Source organism: Cetorhinus maximus, chromosome 32, assembly GCF_964194155.1.
Source record: "Cetorhinus maximus chromosome 32, sCetMax3.hap1.1, whole genome shotgun sequence".
Lineage (NCBI taxonomy): Eukaryota > Metazoa > Chordata > Chondrichthyes > Lamniformes > Cetorhinidae > Cetorhinus > Cetorhinus maximus.
Window position 1 is genome coordinate 16,278,020 of NC_135910.1, and position 16,350 is coordinate 16,294,369.

The following is a 16,350-nucleotide window of genomic DNA, read 5'->3' on the forward strand; positions in this document are numbered from 1 at the left end:
AGATAATGTCCCAGACACCACCATCACCATCCCTGGATATGTCCTGTCTCATCGGCAGGACCGACCGAGCAGAGGTGGCAGCACAGTGGTATACAGTCGGGTGGGAATTGTCCTAGGAGTCCTCAACATCGACTCCAGACCCAGGAAGTTGGGCATCATGGCATCAAGTCAAACATGGGCAAGTAAACTTTCTAATTAGCACATACCGCGCCGCACCCCACCCCCACCATCCCAGCTGAGGAATCAGTACTCCATGTTGAGCACCACTTGGAGGAAGCAGAGGTGGCAAGGATGCAGAATGTGCTCTGGCTGGGGCATTTCGATATCCATCACCTAGAGTGGCACGGTAGCACCATTACTGACCAAGCTGGCTGAGTCCTAAAGGGCATAGCTGCTAGACTGGGTCTGTGGCAGATAGTGAGGGAACTTTTAAATTTCCTCAAGTGTTCAATCTCTTGTAAAACCAAACTTATATTCAGACCCTACAAAGACAGCCAATCCTTTAATAGCCTCCTTAAATTGTCAAACTGTGAACTCAGAACCCCCTGCTGCAATAATTGTAACTTTGAAACTCAGCCAAACACTCAATGACATAGCAACCACCATTGGGAAATGTCAAAGAACTTTTTTGAAACTGTGGGAATAGATGGTGACCCACACCAGATGGCCTGTCAATCAAAGCAGAGCAGCAGACATTTCTTTTAAAAAAGTCTCACTGACAGTTTAAGCCTGTTTTCTCCTCCCAAGTTTAAAGAGCATGGAATTCAAAAAAAAACTTCAGATCATGACACTTATACAGGCCTTATCTGCCCTTCAAGAGTGTTTATGTCTACTCCATGAACTTGTGACTCCCACACTTTGGTTAAGGCCCTTGAAACAGCCAAAGTAAGGCTGAGTTCAAACAGACCCTAAGTTCAAATGACCCTGCTGAGGTTGGGTTTCCTGCTTGCGAGATTCATGCCCTGCCCCTTCGCCTGCCAACAAAAATTGGCTCAATCGGAAATGGACTTTAGCATCCAGGTCCCACCCACCATTTTTAAAGGTCCGTGGAGTCAATCCGGCCCCAAGTCTCTAGCTTTGGCATTACTGCACTGGACTGGAAAGCTGTAGTTCTGTGGCTTGCAACTGCACATTGGGAAAGTGGACAATATACCTGTGTTGGGTGGCAGCAGTTATTTGCTGCCAAATCAATGGTAATGTTTTCCAGACTTTGATTATCAGATAAGAAAAACATTTCAGGCAATTCAATTCCTAGCTTTATCTAGGGCTAATATGTTTTTGCATATCAGAGAAGTCCTTTCAGGGTTAACTGGGTTTAATTTATTTAAATCAAACAAATAACTTGTTGGCTTTTTGACAAAATGGTCATATTTTAATGACCTAAAATCTTAACACTCATTCAGCAGCCAGCTGGGAGGATAGAGGGGATCAGTAAGGGGCACACGAGGAGACCTGTAACTACGCTGAAGTGAGACGGAGACCAAGTGGGTAGCAAATTAGGTTCATGTGGTAAATTCTGGTAATCTATAGTTAAAACCTGAAAAGGACTTAAAAATCAAGACTGGATATAGTACTAATCTTCAAGTTAGTTAGGTTAGCTTGTTAAACAGTAATCTGCCTGGAGTGTCAGTTATCTGTCAGTCACCTGAAAGCAGTTGGTTCAAGTGGTGTTAATTACTGTAGCAGGAAGCTAAACTAGCTAGTGACTCATCAGAGGGTCGATAAAAGAGACCAGCTTTCCAAACTACACGATCAGTAAGGGGCATGTGAGGAGACAGGCAACTATGCTGGAGTGAGATGGAGACTGAGTGGGTGCGAATTAGGTTTGCATAGGAATTTGGTGAATGGGGGAAAAGAGGTGTAGTATACACAGGAATTATTCTAAATTAATCAAGTAATTAAATTAAGTTAACTAAATAATTTAAGTAATGATTTTAGGACAGGTGTTATGTTGCAGCTGTGGAACATGGATGCTTTTGGACACTGAGGCAATCCATGACAAACACATCTGCAGAAAGTGTAAGCAGCTAGAGGAATTCCGGCTCAGGATTATTGATCTGGAAACCAAATTGTAGTCACTGTGCAAGATAAGGGAGGGGGAGAAACACTTGGGACTCTTTGTTCCAGGAGATGGTCATGCATCTTAGGAGAGGGTTGTCTATTTTGGTCAGCTGTGAGGGACAGGAGGATATGACCGGGAGTGAGGTAGGTAATGGGACTGAGCAGACAGTAGTGGAGGAGCTTCAAACTTTTGCAAAATGTCAAACAGGCCTGAGGTGCAAACAACCTGTGTGGACAAAAGAGTGGTCTGCAAGGTGAATGAGCTGGCAGGCCATGGCAAGCAGGGTGAGCAAACAGTAATGTAGTGGTAGTAGGGAACAGTATAGTGAGGGGAAGTGACACTGTTCTCTATAGCAAAGTGCGAGAGTCCAGAAGGCAGTGTTGCCTGCCTAGTGCCAGAGTTTGGGACATCTGCCGAGGACTGGAGGGGAACTTGCTGTGGGAGGAGGAGGATCCAGTTGTCATGGTCCACGTAGGTACCAATGACATAGGCAGGACAAGGAAGGAGGTTCTGCATAGTCAGTACGTGAAGCTAGCTACCAAATTAAGCAGAACCTAAATTAATAATCTCTGGATTATTACCTCTGCCACATGCAAATTGGCATAGGGCAAATGAGATTAAAGGGATGAATGCATAGCTCAAAGACTGGGGTGGGAGAAATAGGTTCCAGTTTATGGGGCGCTGGCACCAGTACTGGGGAAAAAAAAAAAAAGGGGGGGGGGGGGGGTGGCTGTACCGTTGGGATGGTCTACACCTGAACTGTGCTGGTACGTGTGTTCTTGCGAATTGCATAACTAAGGAAGTAGAGAAGGCTTTAAACTAAACAAGCGGGGTGTGGTGAGGGATTATGCTTGGGTTGATGTTGCAAATCAAGGGTAGGTTCAAGGTCGGGCACCATAAAGTAATATGGGAAATGAGGGTCAGAGAGTAGCAGGAAGGGACATAGATAAAACCTAAGAATATACCAATAGTGAAGATTAGACGTTACAAAGATAACAAAAAGACAAAACTAAAGGCTCTGTATTTGAATGCACATAACAAAGTAAATGAATTGACAGTGCACATTGAAGTAAATAAATATGATCTGATAGCCATTAGGGAGACATGGCTCCAGGATGACAAGGATTAGGTCCTGAATATCGAGGGGTATTTGATATTCAAGAAGAACAGGAAGCTAGGTAAAGGTGGAGTGGTAGCAGTTTTGATCAAAGATGGTATTGGTGCAATAGTTAGGGATAACCTTGGTTCAGGAGATCAGGATGTAGAATCGGTTTGGGTGGAGATGAGGAACAGTAGGGGAAAGAAGTCACTAGTGGGAGTGGTCTACCGGTCCCCTAACAGTAACCACAATGTAGATCAAAGTATACAATAAGAAACATTGGGCGCTTGTGATAAAGGGTTAGCAATAATCATGGGTGATTTTAATCTACACATAAACTGGAAAAATCAGATTGGCGATAGCAGCCTGGATGAGGAGTTCATAGAATGCTTTTGAGATAGTTTCTTAGAGCAGCACGTTCTGGAACCAACCGAAAGGGCAGGTTATACTAGACTTGGTTTTGTGCAAGGTGACAGGATTAATTAAAGACCTCAGAGTGACCAAAGTAGCAGCAACCACAATATGATTGAATTTTACATCCAGTTTGAAAGGGAGAAGAGTGGGTCTAAGGTTTGTATTTTAAACTTAAATAAGGGCAACCGAATGGGCATGAAAGCTGAGCTAGCTGAAGTGAACTGGGATAGTAGGTTAGGAGATAGATCAATAGGGAAACAGTGGCAGACATTTAAGGGGATATTTCAGAATAAGTACATCCCTACTATTAAGAGAAATTCTTTGGGGAGGACCCACCATCTGTGGTTAACTATAGTAGTTAAGGAAGGCATCAAACTGTGCAAAGATGAGTGGCAGGTCAGATGATTGGTCAGAATATAAAGAATGGTAGAGACTGACTAAAAGGTTAATCAGGAGAAAGAAATTAGAGTATGAGAGGTAGCTAGCTAGAAATGCTAGCTAAAAACAGAGTTTCTACAGGTATTTAAAAAGGAAAAGCATAAGTAAAGTGAATGTTGGTCCTCTAGAAGTGACAGTGGGAGTTAATAGTAGATAATAAGGAAATGGTGGATGAAATGAATAAATATTTTGCTTCTGGCTTCACTACAGAGGATACAAAAAACATTCCAATAATAACTTTAAATCAGGAGGTGGAAGAGAGGGGGGAACTTGGGTGAAATTACAATCACTCGGGAGGTGGTACTGAGTAAACTGATGGAGCTGCAGGCTGACAAGTCTCCAGGTGCTGATGGATTTGATCCTCGGGTCTTAAAAGAGGTGGCTAATGAGATGGCGGATGCGTTGGTGTTAATTTTCCAAAATTTGCTAGATTCTGGAAAGATTCCATCAGACTGGAAACTAGCAAATGTAACCCCTCTACTCATGAAGGGAGGAAGGCAGAAAACAGGAAACTATAGGCCAGTTAGCTTAAAAGCAAAAAAACTGTGGATGCTGGAAATCCGAAACAAAAACAAAAATACCTGGAAAAACTCAGCAGATCTGACAGCATCTGCGGAGAGGAATACGGTTAACGTTTCGAGTCCGTATGACTCTTCACCAGAGCTAAGGAAAAATAGGACAGTTAGCTTGATGTCTGTTGTGTGGAAGGTGTTAGAATCGATCATTAAGGTGGTTATAGCTGGGCACTTGGTACTCAAGGTACCAAGGTACCTTGGTAATCAAGAAGAGTCAGCATGGTTCCGTGAAAGGGAAATAGTGTTTAACCAATTTATAAGCTTTCTTTGACAGTAACGTGCACTGTGGATAAAGGGGAGCCTGTAGATGTGCTGCACTTAGATTTCCAGAAGGCATTTGATAAGGTGCCACATCAAAGGTTATTACGGAAAATAAAAGCTCATGGTGTAGGGGGTAACATATTAGCATGGATAGAAAATTGACTGGCAGAAAACAGAGTATTTCTAAATGGGTCCTTTTCTGATTGGAAGGATGTGACAAGTGGACTCCCGCAGGGATCTGTGCTGAGACCTCAACTTTTACCAATTTATATCAATGACTTGGATGAGGGAGTGAAGGCATGGTAGCTAAATTTGCAGATGACATAGATAGGTAGGAAAGTAAATTATGAAGACGACATAGGGGGGTTGCAGACAGACATAGATAGGTTGATTGAGTGGGCAAAAATCTGGCAGATGGAGTATAATGTAGGAAAATGTGAAGTTGTTCACTTTGGCAGGAAGAATAAAAAAAGCTGAGTATTACTTAAATGGTGAACAGCTGCAGAATTCCAGGGTGCAGTGTGATCTAGGTGTTCTAGTGCATGAATCACAAAGTTAGTATGCAGCTACAGCATGTAATTAAGGTGGCTAATGGAATGCTATCCTTTATTACGAGATGAATTGAGCATCAAAGTAAGGATAGAAAATGCTGGAAAAACTCAGCAGGTCTGGCAGCATCTATGGAGATTTCAGATGCTGCCAGACCAGCTGAGCTTTTCTAGCATTTTCTGCTTTTGTTTCAGGTTTCCAGCATCTGCAGTATTTTGCTTTGATCAAAGTAAGGATGTTATGCTTCCGTTATGCAGGGCATTGGTGGGACGAGATCTTGAACAGTGTGAAACAAAAACAGAAATACCTGGAAAAACTCAGCAGGTCTGGCAGCATCGGCAGAGAAGAACAAAGTTGACGTTTCGTGTCCTCATGACCCTTCAACAGAACTAAGTAGAAAGTAATAGGTTCTGTTAAGTAGTAGGTTCTGTTGATGGGTCATGAGGACTCGAAACGTCAACTTTGTTCTTCTCCGCCGATGCTGCCAGACCTGCTGAGTTTTTCCAGGTATTTCTGTTTTTGTTTTGGATTTCCAGCATCTGCAGTTTTTCGTTTTTATCTTGAACAGTGTGCGCAGTTTTTGTTTCCTTATTTAAGGAAGGATGTAAATGTGTTGGAGGTGGTTCAGAGGAGGTTTACTAGATTAATAGCTAGAATGAGTGGGTTGTCTTATGGTGAAAGGTTAGACACACTGGGCTGGTTTCCACTGGCGTATATTGATTGAAGTATGTAAGATTCTGAATGGTATTGGCAAGGTGGACATGGAAAGGATGGTTCCTCTTGTGGGCGAGTCCAGAACTAGGGGTCATGGTATTAAAATTAGGGGTTGCCCTTTTAGGACAGAAATGAGGAGAATTTTTGAGGATTTTGTGACTTTGGACTCTGCCTCCGAAGGTAGTGGAGGCAGGGTCATTGAATATTTTTAAGGCAGAGGTGGATAGATTCTGGTTAGGCAAGGGAATCAAAAGGTTAAGTGGAATTCAAACCACAAACAGATCAGCCAGTTTCCAGGTCAGGTATAGAGAATGCTGTGATATGAGCTTATTAAGTTAGCAAGGACACACAGCCAGGTTGCAGGCTGGTCTGCTAATATGCGGCAATTTCCTTTAGGCGATCACGTTCAGAAATTTTAATAAAATTAACGTTTACATGGGTAGACATAAAAGATCCCTTGAGCACTATTTGAAGAGGAGCAGGGAAACTTTCTCCCAGTGTCCTGGCTAATATGTATCCCTCAAATCAACATCATTAAAACAGATTAATTTACCATCATAGTTGTTTGTGACAGCTTGCTGCAGAAAGGAGCCACAAAATTAGAATGACTGAGTCCAATCTGCAGTGAGGAAAATGAAACACCAAGCTGATATAACAAGCTTATTGAATTACTCTTAAGCTAATAATTTAGCCAGTCAAGTTACCTCACTCACGTGGCTGGCCACTAAGTTGTCTGTGGCGGTTACTGAAGTAATCACAATGAAAACTGACAAAAGCTAACTTTGCTTTCTTTCCCTGCCTTTTGAGGGGCACAAACAAGTCGTCACAACAGGGATGCAATTACAAACCAGCAACCATTACAAAATTCTTTCCTACACTGATTAAGGCTATCTCTGTTCAGAAATATTAGAGAACTAGCTCCTACAATACATTAAGTGGGTTCAATGGGCTGAATGACCTTGTTCCATGTTTTCATACACAGGCTGCAAAGTCCCTATCCTCTGAAGCTCCTGAGACAGAAACAGAACAATTTTAATGTTGTTTTAAAAAAAGGATTTATAATTAGGGTGCAACGGCTTGAGTTTCCAAGATCTGAAGATTAAAACCAAATGGGCAAATGCATTAAACTACACAACCTAGTCACCAGAAGGCAGCAGTAAAACCCTCCACACTGCCCAAAAAAGCTAGGGCAGAGAGACAGTGCTGATACAAACCTAGGTTCCTGCTCATAGGAAATCCTCTCAATTACCCAAAGAATACAGAGCAAGGTGAGAAGGAAGCACCCTTTTTTAAAATTCAAGAATGTAGACAAAAGACAAGGGCCCAAACTTCCGAATAGATTCGAATAGATATAACCATGTAACGTTGGATGCCAACGCTGGGTTTTAAAAGTCTCTAGATTGAAAGAGGAAGGGAAGTCTGAGGGAGACAAGAAATTCCACAGTTCTGGGTTCCAGGGAAGGAATGAATAAAGCAGGAGACTGCAATGATTCTGGTTTTCAACATAGTGACGAAGGAGGGGAGGACAAAAATTTGCAAGATGGTGCTCAGGAGGAACAAGTTCAGAGAAATAGTAACACAATAAATAGCAGTAAAGCAGAGAAACAAGTTTCCAACAAAGAGGTTTGAATGTTAAGAGGGGGTATGCCTATCAGATAATCTTTAATCTTCCTAACAGCACTGCGGGTGTACCTACACCACATGGTTCAAGAAGGCAGCTCACCACCATCTTCTCAAGGACAATTAGGGATGGGCAATAAATACTGTTCTAGCCAGTGACACCCACATCCGTGAAATTATGTTTTTTAAAAAAAATCTTGTCCAGGAGTCAGAGGACCAGCAGTAGCTTTCTTTCAGATCCAACTAGTATTCAAGACTTGGTGGGACATTAGCATTACAGAAAGTCAAAATTATGGAGCAGCACAAACAGAACCAAGATTCTTGGAGGTAGTTTTAGCAATGGAATAAGATGGGAACAGATTGAGGTTGGAAAAGGAGAGTGAAACCAGAAAATGTCAATTCATAAATGTTGACAGATGAAGTACTAAGGCTGGACCCTATTGTGGTTTTAGGTTGAACTTCAGAGACCAGTTCCAAGAGTAACCGTGTGGAGAATCTAAGGCATCAGCTTCACTTTGCCTTGTTAACTGCTGAGATGGCTCAGCGTGTATGTACACAGAGCAAAAAAGCCCAGAAAAATGGCACTATACACGTGTACTGTGAGCTCCTTATCTTAAAAAGGACAGGCCAAAATCCTGAAATTTGACCATTATGGTTTTTTAAAAGATTAAAAATTGCATTTAGAACTCATCTCTATTTATAAAAACTACTGTCAAGAACTGCAACTTAGAGGCCTAGTACAGCTATAGCAATGCAGTTCTGATATTTGTTCCGCATCCTGCTTGAAAGAGGAGCATCGTTCCTCCATTCTGTGCGATTGAGGGTTGCCCTGATTAGGTGCTGAACCTGTGAAGAATTTTCAGAAATTCATGGCCAGAGTACAGTGTGCTGATACATCTGGTTTCCATTTGTTGGGGTGGAAGAGACCAAAAAAAATAAGGGTCACTAATAAATCCAATACAAGAATTTGGGATAAGCCTTTTACTCAAAAGAGTGGTGACAACATACAACATGCCACCATAGTGAGTAGTTGGGGGTGAATAACATAGATGCATTTAAGAAGCTAGAGAAACACCAGGAGGAAGGAGGAAATGAATAGAAGGATATGCCGATAGGCTGAGATGAAGAGGAGGGGTGGGAGGATAATCGTGTGGAGCATAAACACCAGCGTGGACCAAGTGGGCTGAGCGGACTGTTTCTGTGCTGTACAATCTGTGTCATGTTTTAAAATGTGAAATACAGAATCAAAGAAGCCCTAAGCTGTACTCATTTTCATAAGATTGAGCTCCAATCTGCTCATGGCAAGACTCCTACGTTTTTGTTTCTGTGTATCCAGATGGTCGACTCGGGGTATTGGTTGGTTTTTTCCACCCAGTTGGGCACATATTCTTCACACTCTGATAGGAGTAGAAAGATTTGGGGGCAGAGGCCGAGAGCTGAGTATATGATGCCGGTGGCTTAGATACTTCCGAAGGTGGGGTCTTGTACATGTGAGGGGCCTGTCCCGGTCTGCAATTTAGAATGCTGGAAAAACAAAATTAAAAATAAATAAAAATGAGCAAACAACTTTTTAAAAAATCACATTATTCCATGTAATTTCCATATGGTTCCCCTTCTATCTTGTCTTCTCTCCTGAAGGTTTTGGCTTATTGAGGGAATGCTAGGAACTCTTATACCTTGTTAAAGTTGGCATCCTTCACATGTGTACATGGATATAGCCTGGAAGCCATTTGCCAGTGTGCCTTTTCCCCAACATCTGGGTTAAGACTGACCAAACTGATTTAATGTGCAGCCCATTTGTTGTTAGTCTTGCTCAGTTGGTAGCATACTTGCCAGAGTCAGGAAGTTGCACATTAAAGCCTTACTCCAAGGCTTAGCTTATAAACTACACTGCGCTGACTTTTTTCCCCCCTTATTCTTTCTTGGGATGTGGGCATTGCTGGCAAGGCCAGCAGTTGTTGCCCATCACTAATTGCCCTTGAACTGAGTGTCTTGCTAGGGCCATTTCAGAGGGCAGTTAAGAGTCAACCACATTGCTGTGGATCTGGAGTCACATGTAAACCAGACCAGGTAAGGATGGCAGGTTTCCTTCCCTAAAGAGGACTTAGTGAAGCAGATGGGCTTTTATAATAATCAATGATAACTGTCATGGTCACCATTCACTGAGATTAGCTTTATATTCCAGATTTATTAATTGAATTTAAATTCCATCAGTTGCTATGGTGGGATTTGAACTAGTGTCCCCAAAGCATTAACCTGGGCCCCTGGATTACTTGACATTACCACTACGGCACCATCTCCCCAACTGGCTTATGAGATGTTAAACTGAACATTTCCTGCCTGTTCTGACAATTCCAGCAGATGTTAAATATTCTGAAACACTACTCAGTGTACAGCGAGATCCTTTCACACCCTGGTCAACTATCAAAGAAAGATGCACCCCTGTGCATTCATCTAATCGTTGTTTTTAGTATTTTGCAATGTGCTTAACAGACAATGCACTTAAAATAATTCCCTGCACACAAAGCATTTTTGCGACCCTAAAAGAATACATGAATTTATGTTTTTTTTCAAATTGCTCTTCTTCCTCAAAGAAAATACATCACATTCTGACAAAAATGGCATTAGGTGCAAAAGCATTGCATAAGAATCTAATCAGAGCACAGTAATACATCATAAATGCACGCACTGGGTGGGTGAACTGATTGCCTGGGCAGAGATTGAGGCGCCACATAGAATGAGGGCCATTTGATATCTTGGAGAGAGAAGAGACGACCATCCCACCATCTGGACTGGATTCAAGCCCAGGTAAGACCTCCCAGCACACAGCTCTCGAACGGACAGGGTGCTTTGGTGCCAAGACAACATCAAAACTCATAACTGCAGCAAGTAGCAAATGCCCGAAAAATTCTCTCTGGAACCGAGCTGAGTGTTTTACAACAACTTTGGTTCATTTACCTCTGAGGAACATGGTTTAATTCGTCATTACTCAGTGATTTGAGTGGAAGTACCATTATTTAAGTTTAACCCCAAGGTAAACCTGTTCTTTATTGCTTTCTTTCAAAAGGGGTAGGTTTGCACCCCATTTTAAAGGGTATGCACTGTCACTTGTTGTAAAATCCCATTGCTAGGGAGCTGCCGAAACACTATAGACAAAAAAAAATGACATTATTAGCAGACAAAAGCTCAAGTTTGCAGAACATTCCTTTGTCTTGCTCTCTCGTCAAATATTAACTGGTTCATTTTAAATGGGTTAATGCCTTGATAGTAGGAAAAGAACCATAGAAACACATTAGCCATTTGTCTACCGCAATGAATAATTCCTAAGCTTAAATGGTTACAAGTTATAGTCAAATCTTTTTAGGAATTATAAGGCAAGCATGCCCGATTTCACTTAGCGTCAGCTTTCACATGAGGGTCTCATATTCGATTTCAAGCTTCAGCAGAAGATTATAGTGACAAGTTTGCAAGTCACTTAATCCTGGACAAAATCACAGTATTTGCCATTCTCCTTACAATGTTACCTCATTAAAATGAATGTTTTCATCAGCTCCTGATTTCAATCTACAGTAGTGGTAGATCTGGATTTTATACTAGTGCAGAGCCCAGATTGTTAGATACTTACCAACTGTATAACGTTTGTGATTATAAACACCAGAGTTGTAACGCCAATAATGGCAAGTGTGATCCATTAAGATTAAATGGAGAATCTGCATGAAGGGCACTGGTCATTGCAGGGTAAGCATAGCACATATCACATTCACTAAACAGTCAAGTCCCAGCACTGCTAAATTACTGATTCAATTACTCAGTCAGCAGTGATTTCAGCATCATACAATATAGATATATATATATAAATTAAACATAACAGTGAGTGTGTGAGAGGCATATAGCTGTGGGTAAAGTATTGATGGTGACAACAGGAATCTTTTCATTCGAGATGATTTAAGAGCATTACACAAGAAATGTATTGGTTCAATGCTGATGCACATTAGCTTTAATATGTTCCTCTCCCAGCTAAGAACACTGGTCATTGTTCAAAATCTCATGTCTGTTGTTTATCAGAAAATTCCCCCATTAGCCCAGTGGCTAATGCAAATCAGTCATATTCGTAGGGATTTATTCTAATAAATTGAGTTGCTGACTCCTTTGCAAATAGGTAACGGTGACAGCCAAGCCATATTTCACATTGAGTCCTGGCCAGAATAGAAGGTTTTCTTTTAAATCCTAGTGTCTAGGATTGGGACATCTACCATTTCATACATTGTATAATAAAAGGACATACAAAGGCTCATTTCCTCCCTATGTCAACAAAGCTAGTCTTCTTCATCCAGGATGGGCAATTTGGGGGAGTTTTAACAGGTTACTTTCCCACACTAAAAAGATCAAAAGCTCTTTTTAAAAAAAAAAACTGATCAGGGTGGGGTGGAAGCAGGGAGGAGGAAAAAGAGAGGGGAGATGAAAGAAGTTGCATTTTTCTAGCGCCTTTCACAACCTCAGGACATCCCAAGGTGCTTCACAGCTGATTAAGTATATTTGAGAGCAGTCACTGTCTCAGTGTGGGAAACACTGCAGTCAATTTGTGCACAGCAAGCTCCCACAAACAGCAATGTGATAAGGGTTGGATAATCTGTTTAAGCGATGTTGGTTTACGTATTAAGCGTTAGCCGGTACACCAGGGAGAACTCCCCGACTCTTCTCTGAAAAGATGCTGTGAGATCTTATGTCCAGCTGAGTGTGCAGACAGGGCCTTGGTATAAAGTTTCTTCCGAATAAAGGCAGCAGTCCCACAGTACTGCAGTGGGATTGTGTGTGGAGGTCTCTAGAATGGATTTGAAACTACAGCCTTATGACTGAGATGTGAGAACACTACCCACTGAGAAGCAGGTCACACAGTGATTTAATTAAAAAGGACTGACACCAGTTATGAGCATCGCAACAGACAGCAAGGAATCTCCAAAACATTCTTCCATATTTATTGCTCCATGTTAATTGAGAAAACTATAACTTTGATCTCTTGAGGGCACACAGAGGGTAGTACTCACAGGTACAAAGTCTCTAAAGGTGGGCGGAGGGAGCATCCCGATCAGGAAAGGGAGCCAGTGAGGGAAAATTAATTTTGGAGCAGATATTAATGCCTGCGTTAAGAAATGGAATGAATTGCCAAAAACAGCTAGGTACTGCAATGGGAAAACGGTAAGTTGGAATAAGATCAAATGGGCTGAAGGGCCTTCATGAAATTCAAATTGTGAAATTCTACTTGTAAGTGAAGCTAACAAAGCCACATCAACCAACTTCCAGATCCTAAAATTCACAAATTAAGCTCTAATTCTTTGAGGTAAACAATGTCTTCTTGTAAAACAACTCTTTGTAATTCCTGAAAAATGCAGAGAGAAAAAGGAACTGGAGCTTAAGTTAAAAGTTTGATCAAAGTTTTTTTTTCCCTATCCCATTAAAGATGAATTTCACAGCATAGGAACATTTCCAAAGGATTGATGCTGTGCCTGGATGGAATGCCTTTTGTGTAAGAAATTTGCCTCAACTACAGTTGGCTACAGTTCTAAAGGCTTCCCACAGCCTCTGTGCTCAGATGGATATCAAATAGACTAGTTACCATGCCTCTGGTGAAATTCTACAATAGTGCCATTCCTGAGTAGATGAAGGTGTATGCTCATATATCCAGGGGTTGCTAGGAGCTACAAAATTTGGCTTTTAATGTGAATTTACTTGGTTTTAATACTAACTACTCCCTTTTTTTCAAAAAAAGGTTTTACTTCAAACTGATTTTTTTTCAATGACATGTAATAGCTCTAATCGCAGTTTAGTTTTTCAACAAAACCGTTCACGTATCCAACATCTCTACACAACAATTCTCAGAATGAATACAACATTTCCTTTGAGGGTTTTAATCTTGTTTAAAGGAAAAAAAGTCACTGCCACGTGACTCAATAGCTGAGTACACATGGGGTGCTATTAAATCACCATTAAATTCAAGACATTGCACATTTTATAACTGAAGAATGGACGTGCGGGTAACAATGGCAGAAAATGTCCCTCAGACTTCTGGATGTTCAGAGTTTAAAAATCAAATTGCAGAGATATTATGAATATCATCCACCCAGGATCTCCAGTGAAGCTCGTTCAGACAACCTTCATTCAGTTTGAAAATGGATATTTTTGGAGCCCAAAGCTTCCATCAAATGCATTAAAAGTGTATAGCAGGCTTGGTTTTAGAAAACAAGGGAGGTCTTTTTCAACTGATCTCTTGTGACATAGTTCATGCAATGTCACTACAGAAGCAGATTAGCCCTTTGAAAAGTTTAAAAATATTTCCACTAAAAAAAGCTTCTTTCCTTACTGCAAGACCACCACCTCCACCCCACACAAAGCATTCTGGCCTTGCTGGAAAAGACCCAACATGCTGCTCAATAGAGAATAATCAACTGGGATTAACACATTCACTTCTCCCCTTCTGCAGAATATTCTGTAGAATATTTAGGGTGTTTTGTACTGCAGGTTTAGCATTGGTGTGAAGTGGTTTCAACTTTATACTAAATTTACTAGAGTACTGTAAATTGGGCTTTAAAGCCTGAGGTGACTCAATGGAATGGAACAGTGAGTCTCATTCTGCTTCACTCTGGTGTCAGGTCACATCCTGACTCCCAAATTCAAGCTAGATTTACATTGTAACTGCAGGATTGAAGCAAAAAAAACAAACAATTGTGTGAATTTGGGCTGTGTTACTCTCCATTCGTACAGCACCCAGGGGAACAATTTGCATTTTTATCATGCTTTTAATGTAAAAATTGTCATTTGATAATTCACCAAAACTAAATGGATGCTGAGCACCAGAAGATGACCAAAAGCTTGGTTGAAAAGACTGGTAAATGGCGAAGGAAATGGCAAAGTGGAGGGATTCATGCACAACATAGCCAAGGCAGTTGAATCCTCTACTACTGATTGTTAGACAGAGGACAAAGGGAAATGCACAGGAGATCAGAGCTGGAGGGTTAATTCCCCATTTACTCAAATATGGGTCAATGGTCCAGGCTTGGAAAACTCTTTTCAAAATAAAATTCTTACATAAATTGTTCATAAATTCTTTTTAAATATTGAACCCAAACTTTATATTTAAATATCCAAACAAAGGTGCTCCTCCCCAACTCCCTCAAGTGAATCACTGGATGAGATGTCAGAGTTAGTGAATAACCTGAAGAGATTCAATCTACAACAACATCACTGCAACAGTCCACTGAAGGCTGTGGAAGTGTGTGAATCCTTCAATGACTTTGGTCAATGCAGTCAATTTAGGGATTTAAAACTTGGGGTCATAGTGACTGTTAAAAAAAGTCGACAGGTCTGGCAACATCTGTGGAGAGAGAAACAGAGTTAATGTTTTGGGTCCATATGACTCTTCTTCGGAGCGTTTCAAGTCATACGGACTCAAAACATTAACTCTGCTTCTCTCTCCACAGATGCTGCTAGACCTGTTGAGTTTTTCCAGCATTTTCTGTTTTAATTTCAGATATCCCTCAGTATTTTGCTTTTATGTTAAAAGTCAACCGCTGGCAAAGTTACATAGTCCTTCTTCTTAAGCAGCCCTTCGGTATCGAGGATGGCTTGCTTCCACTCTGGTTCAATGGGGTCTGAGATGACTGGTAAGTGCAACCTGTAGACTCTGCCACATGCGGGAACATGGTGCTTGAAGGTTCGGGTAGATGAGACATTGGGAAGTTTGTGCATTCTCTCCGACTTCGCCTCTGCACGTTCCCAATGAAGTTGCTTGATGTGTCCAGTGCCTTCCCGAATGAACATTTTCCATTTTGATCAGTCACAAGCCAGGGACCCCCATGAGTTGGCAGGGATGTTTGATCTCTTCAGGGGTGTATTGAGGACATCCCTAAAGTGCTTCCATTGCGCCCCCCTGCCACAACCAAGTTCCAAGTAGAACATTTGCTTCAAGAGTCTGCATCAGGCATACAAACAAAATGTTCTGCCCAGTGGAACCGGTTTTGAGTGATTAGCATCTCGATACCGGACACATTGGCTTGGGAGAGGGCACCGTTGTCGGATCACCTTTCTTGCTACCAGATTTGGAGAACAACAGTTCAGGAGTGCTTCACTACATCGTACAGCCAAATTATTTTGTACCCACCTTTCTAAGCATAGCTTGTGCACATCTGATCTTGCAAGGTTACAGTCAAATTAGCTCACTGCAATTGCATTTTTCAGTCTCCATGTATTCAAGTTAATAAACTAAAGACTAACATTCATCAGGCCTTCCCACTTTTCGGCAGGATCGGATTTAAACATGTGCTGCACCACACCACTGGTAGATGGGCAAGGTTTGACCAATGTTTCTTGCTCAACCAATTATTTGATTATTTGACCATTATCTTACTGATGCTTGTAAAATGCTTTGGGGCATCTGGACGTCATGAAAAGCACAAAATAAATACACGTCGCAGCCAGGAAAGAAACTTTATAGGGATAAAACCGTGCCATGGTTCAAAGGACATATAAAAGGCAGTCATTTTGAGCTTTATACCTGTGGCCCAGACAATAGTCCGTGGTCACATAGGACAAGGGAAATATTGCTAACGTTCCATATGGGAGGT

At 41.4% G+C, this 16,350-nt stretch overlaps 1 protein-coding gene across 1 annotated transcript in view; it reads right to left on the reverse strand.

The window, feature by feature from the left end:
• Positions 1-16,350, reverse strand: part of sipa1l3 (signal-induced proliferation-associated 1 like 3) — a 150,679-nt gene that overhangs the window by 21,439 nt on the left and 112,890 nt on the right. The window contains exon 16 of the mRNA XM_078533365.1: positions 9,047-9,256. Within this exon, the coding sequence (XP_078389491.1) occupies positions 9,047-9,256 (210 nt within the window). The remainder of the gene's footprint in view (positions 1-9,046; positions 9,257-16,350) is intronic.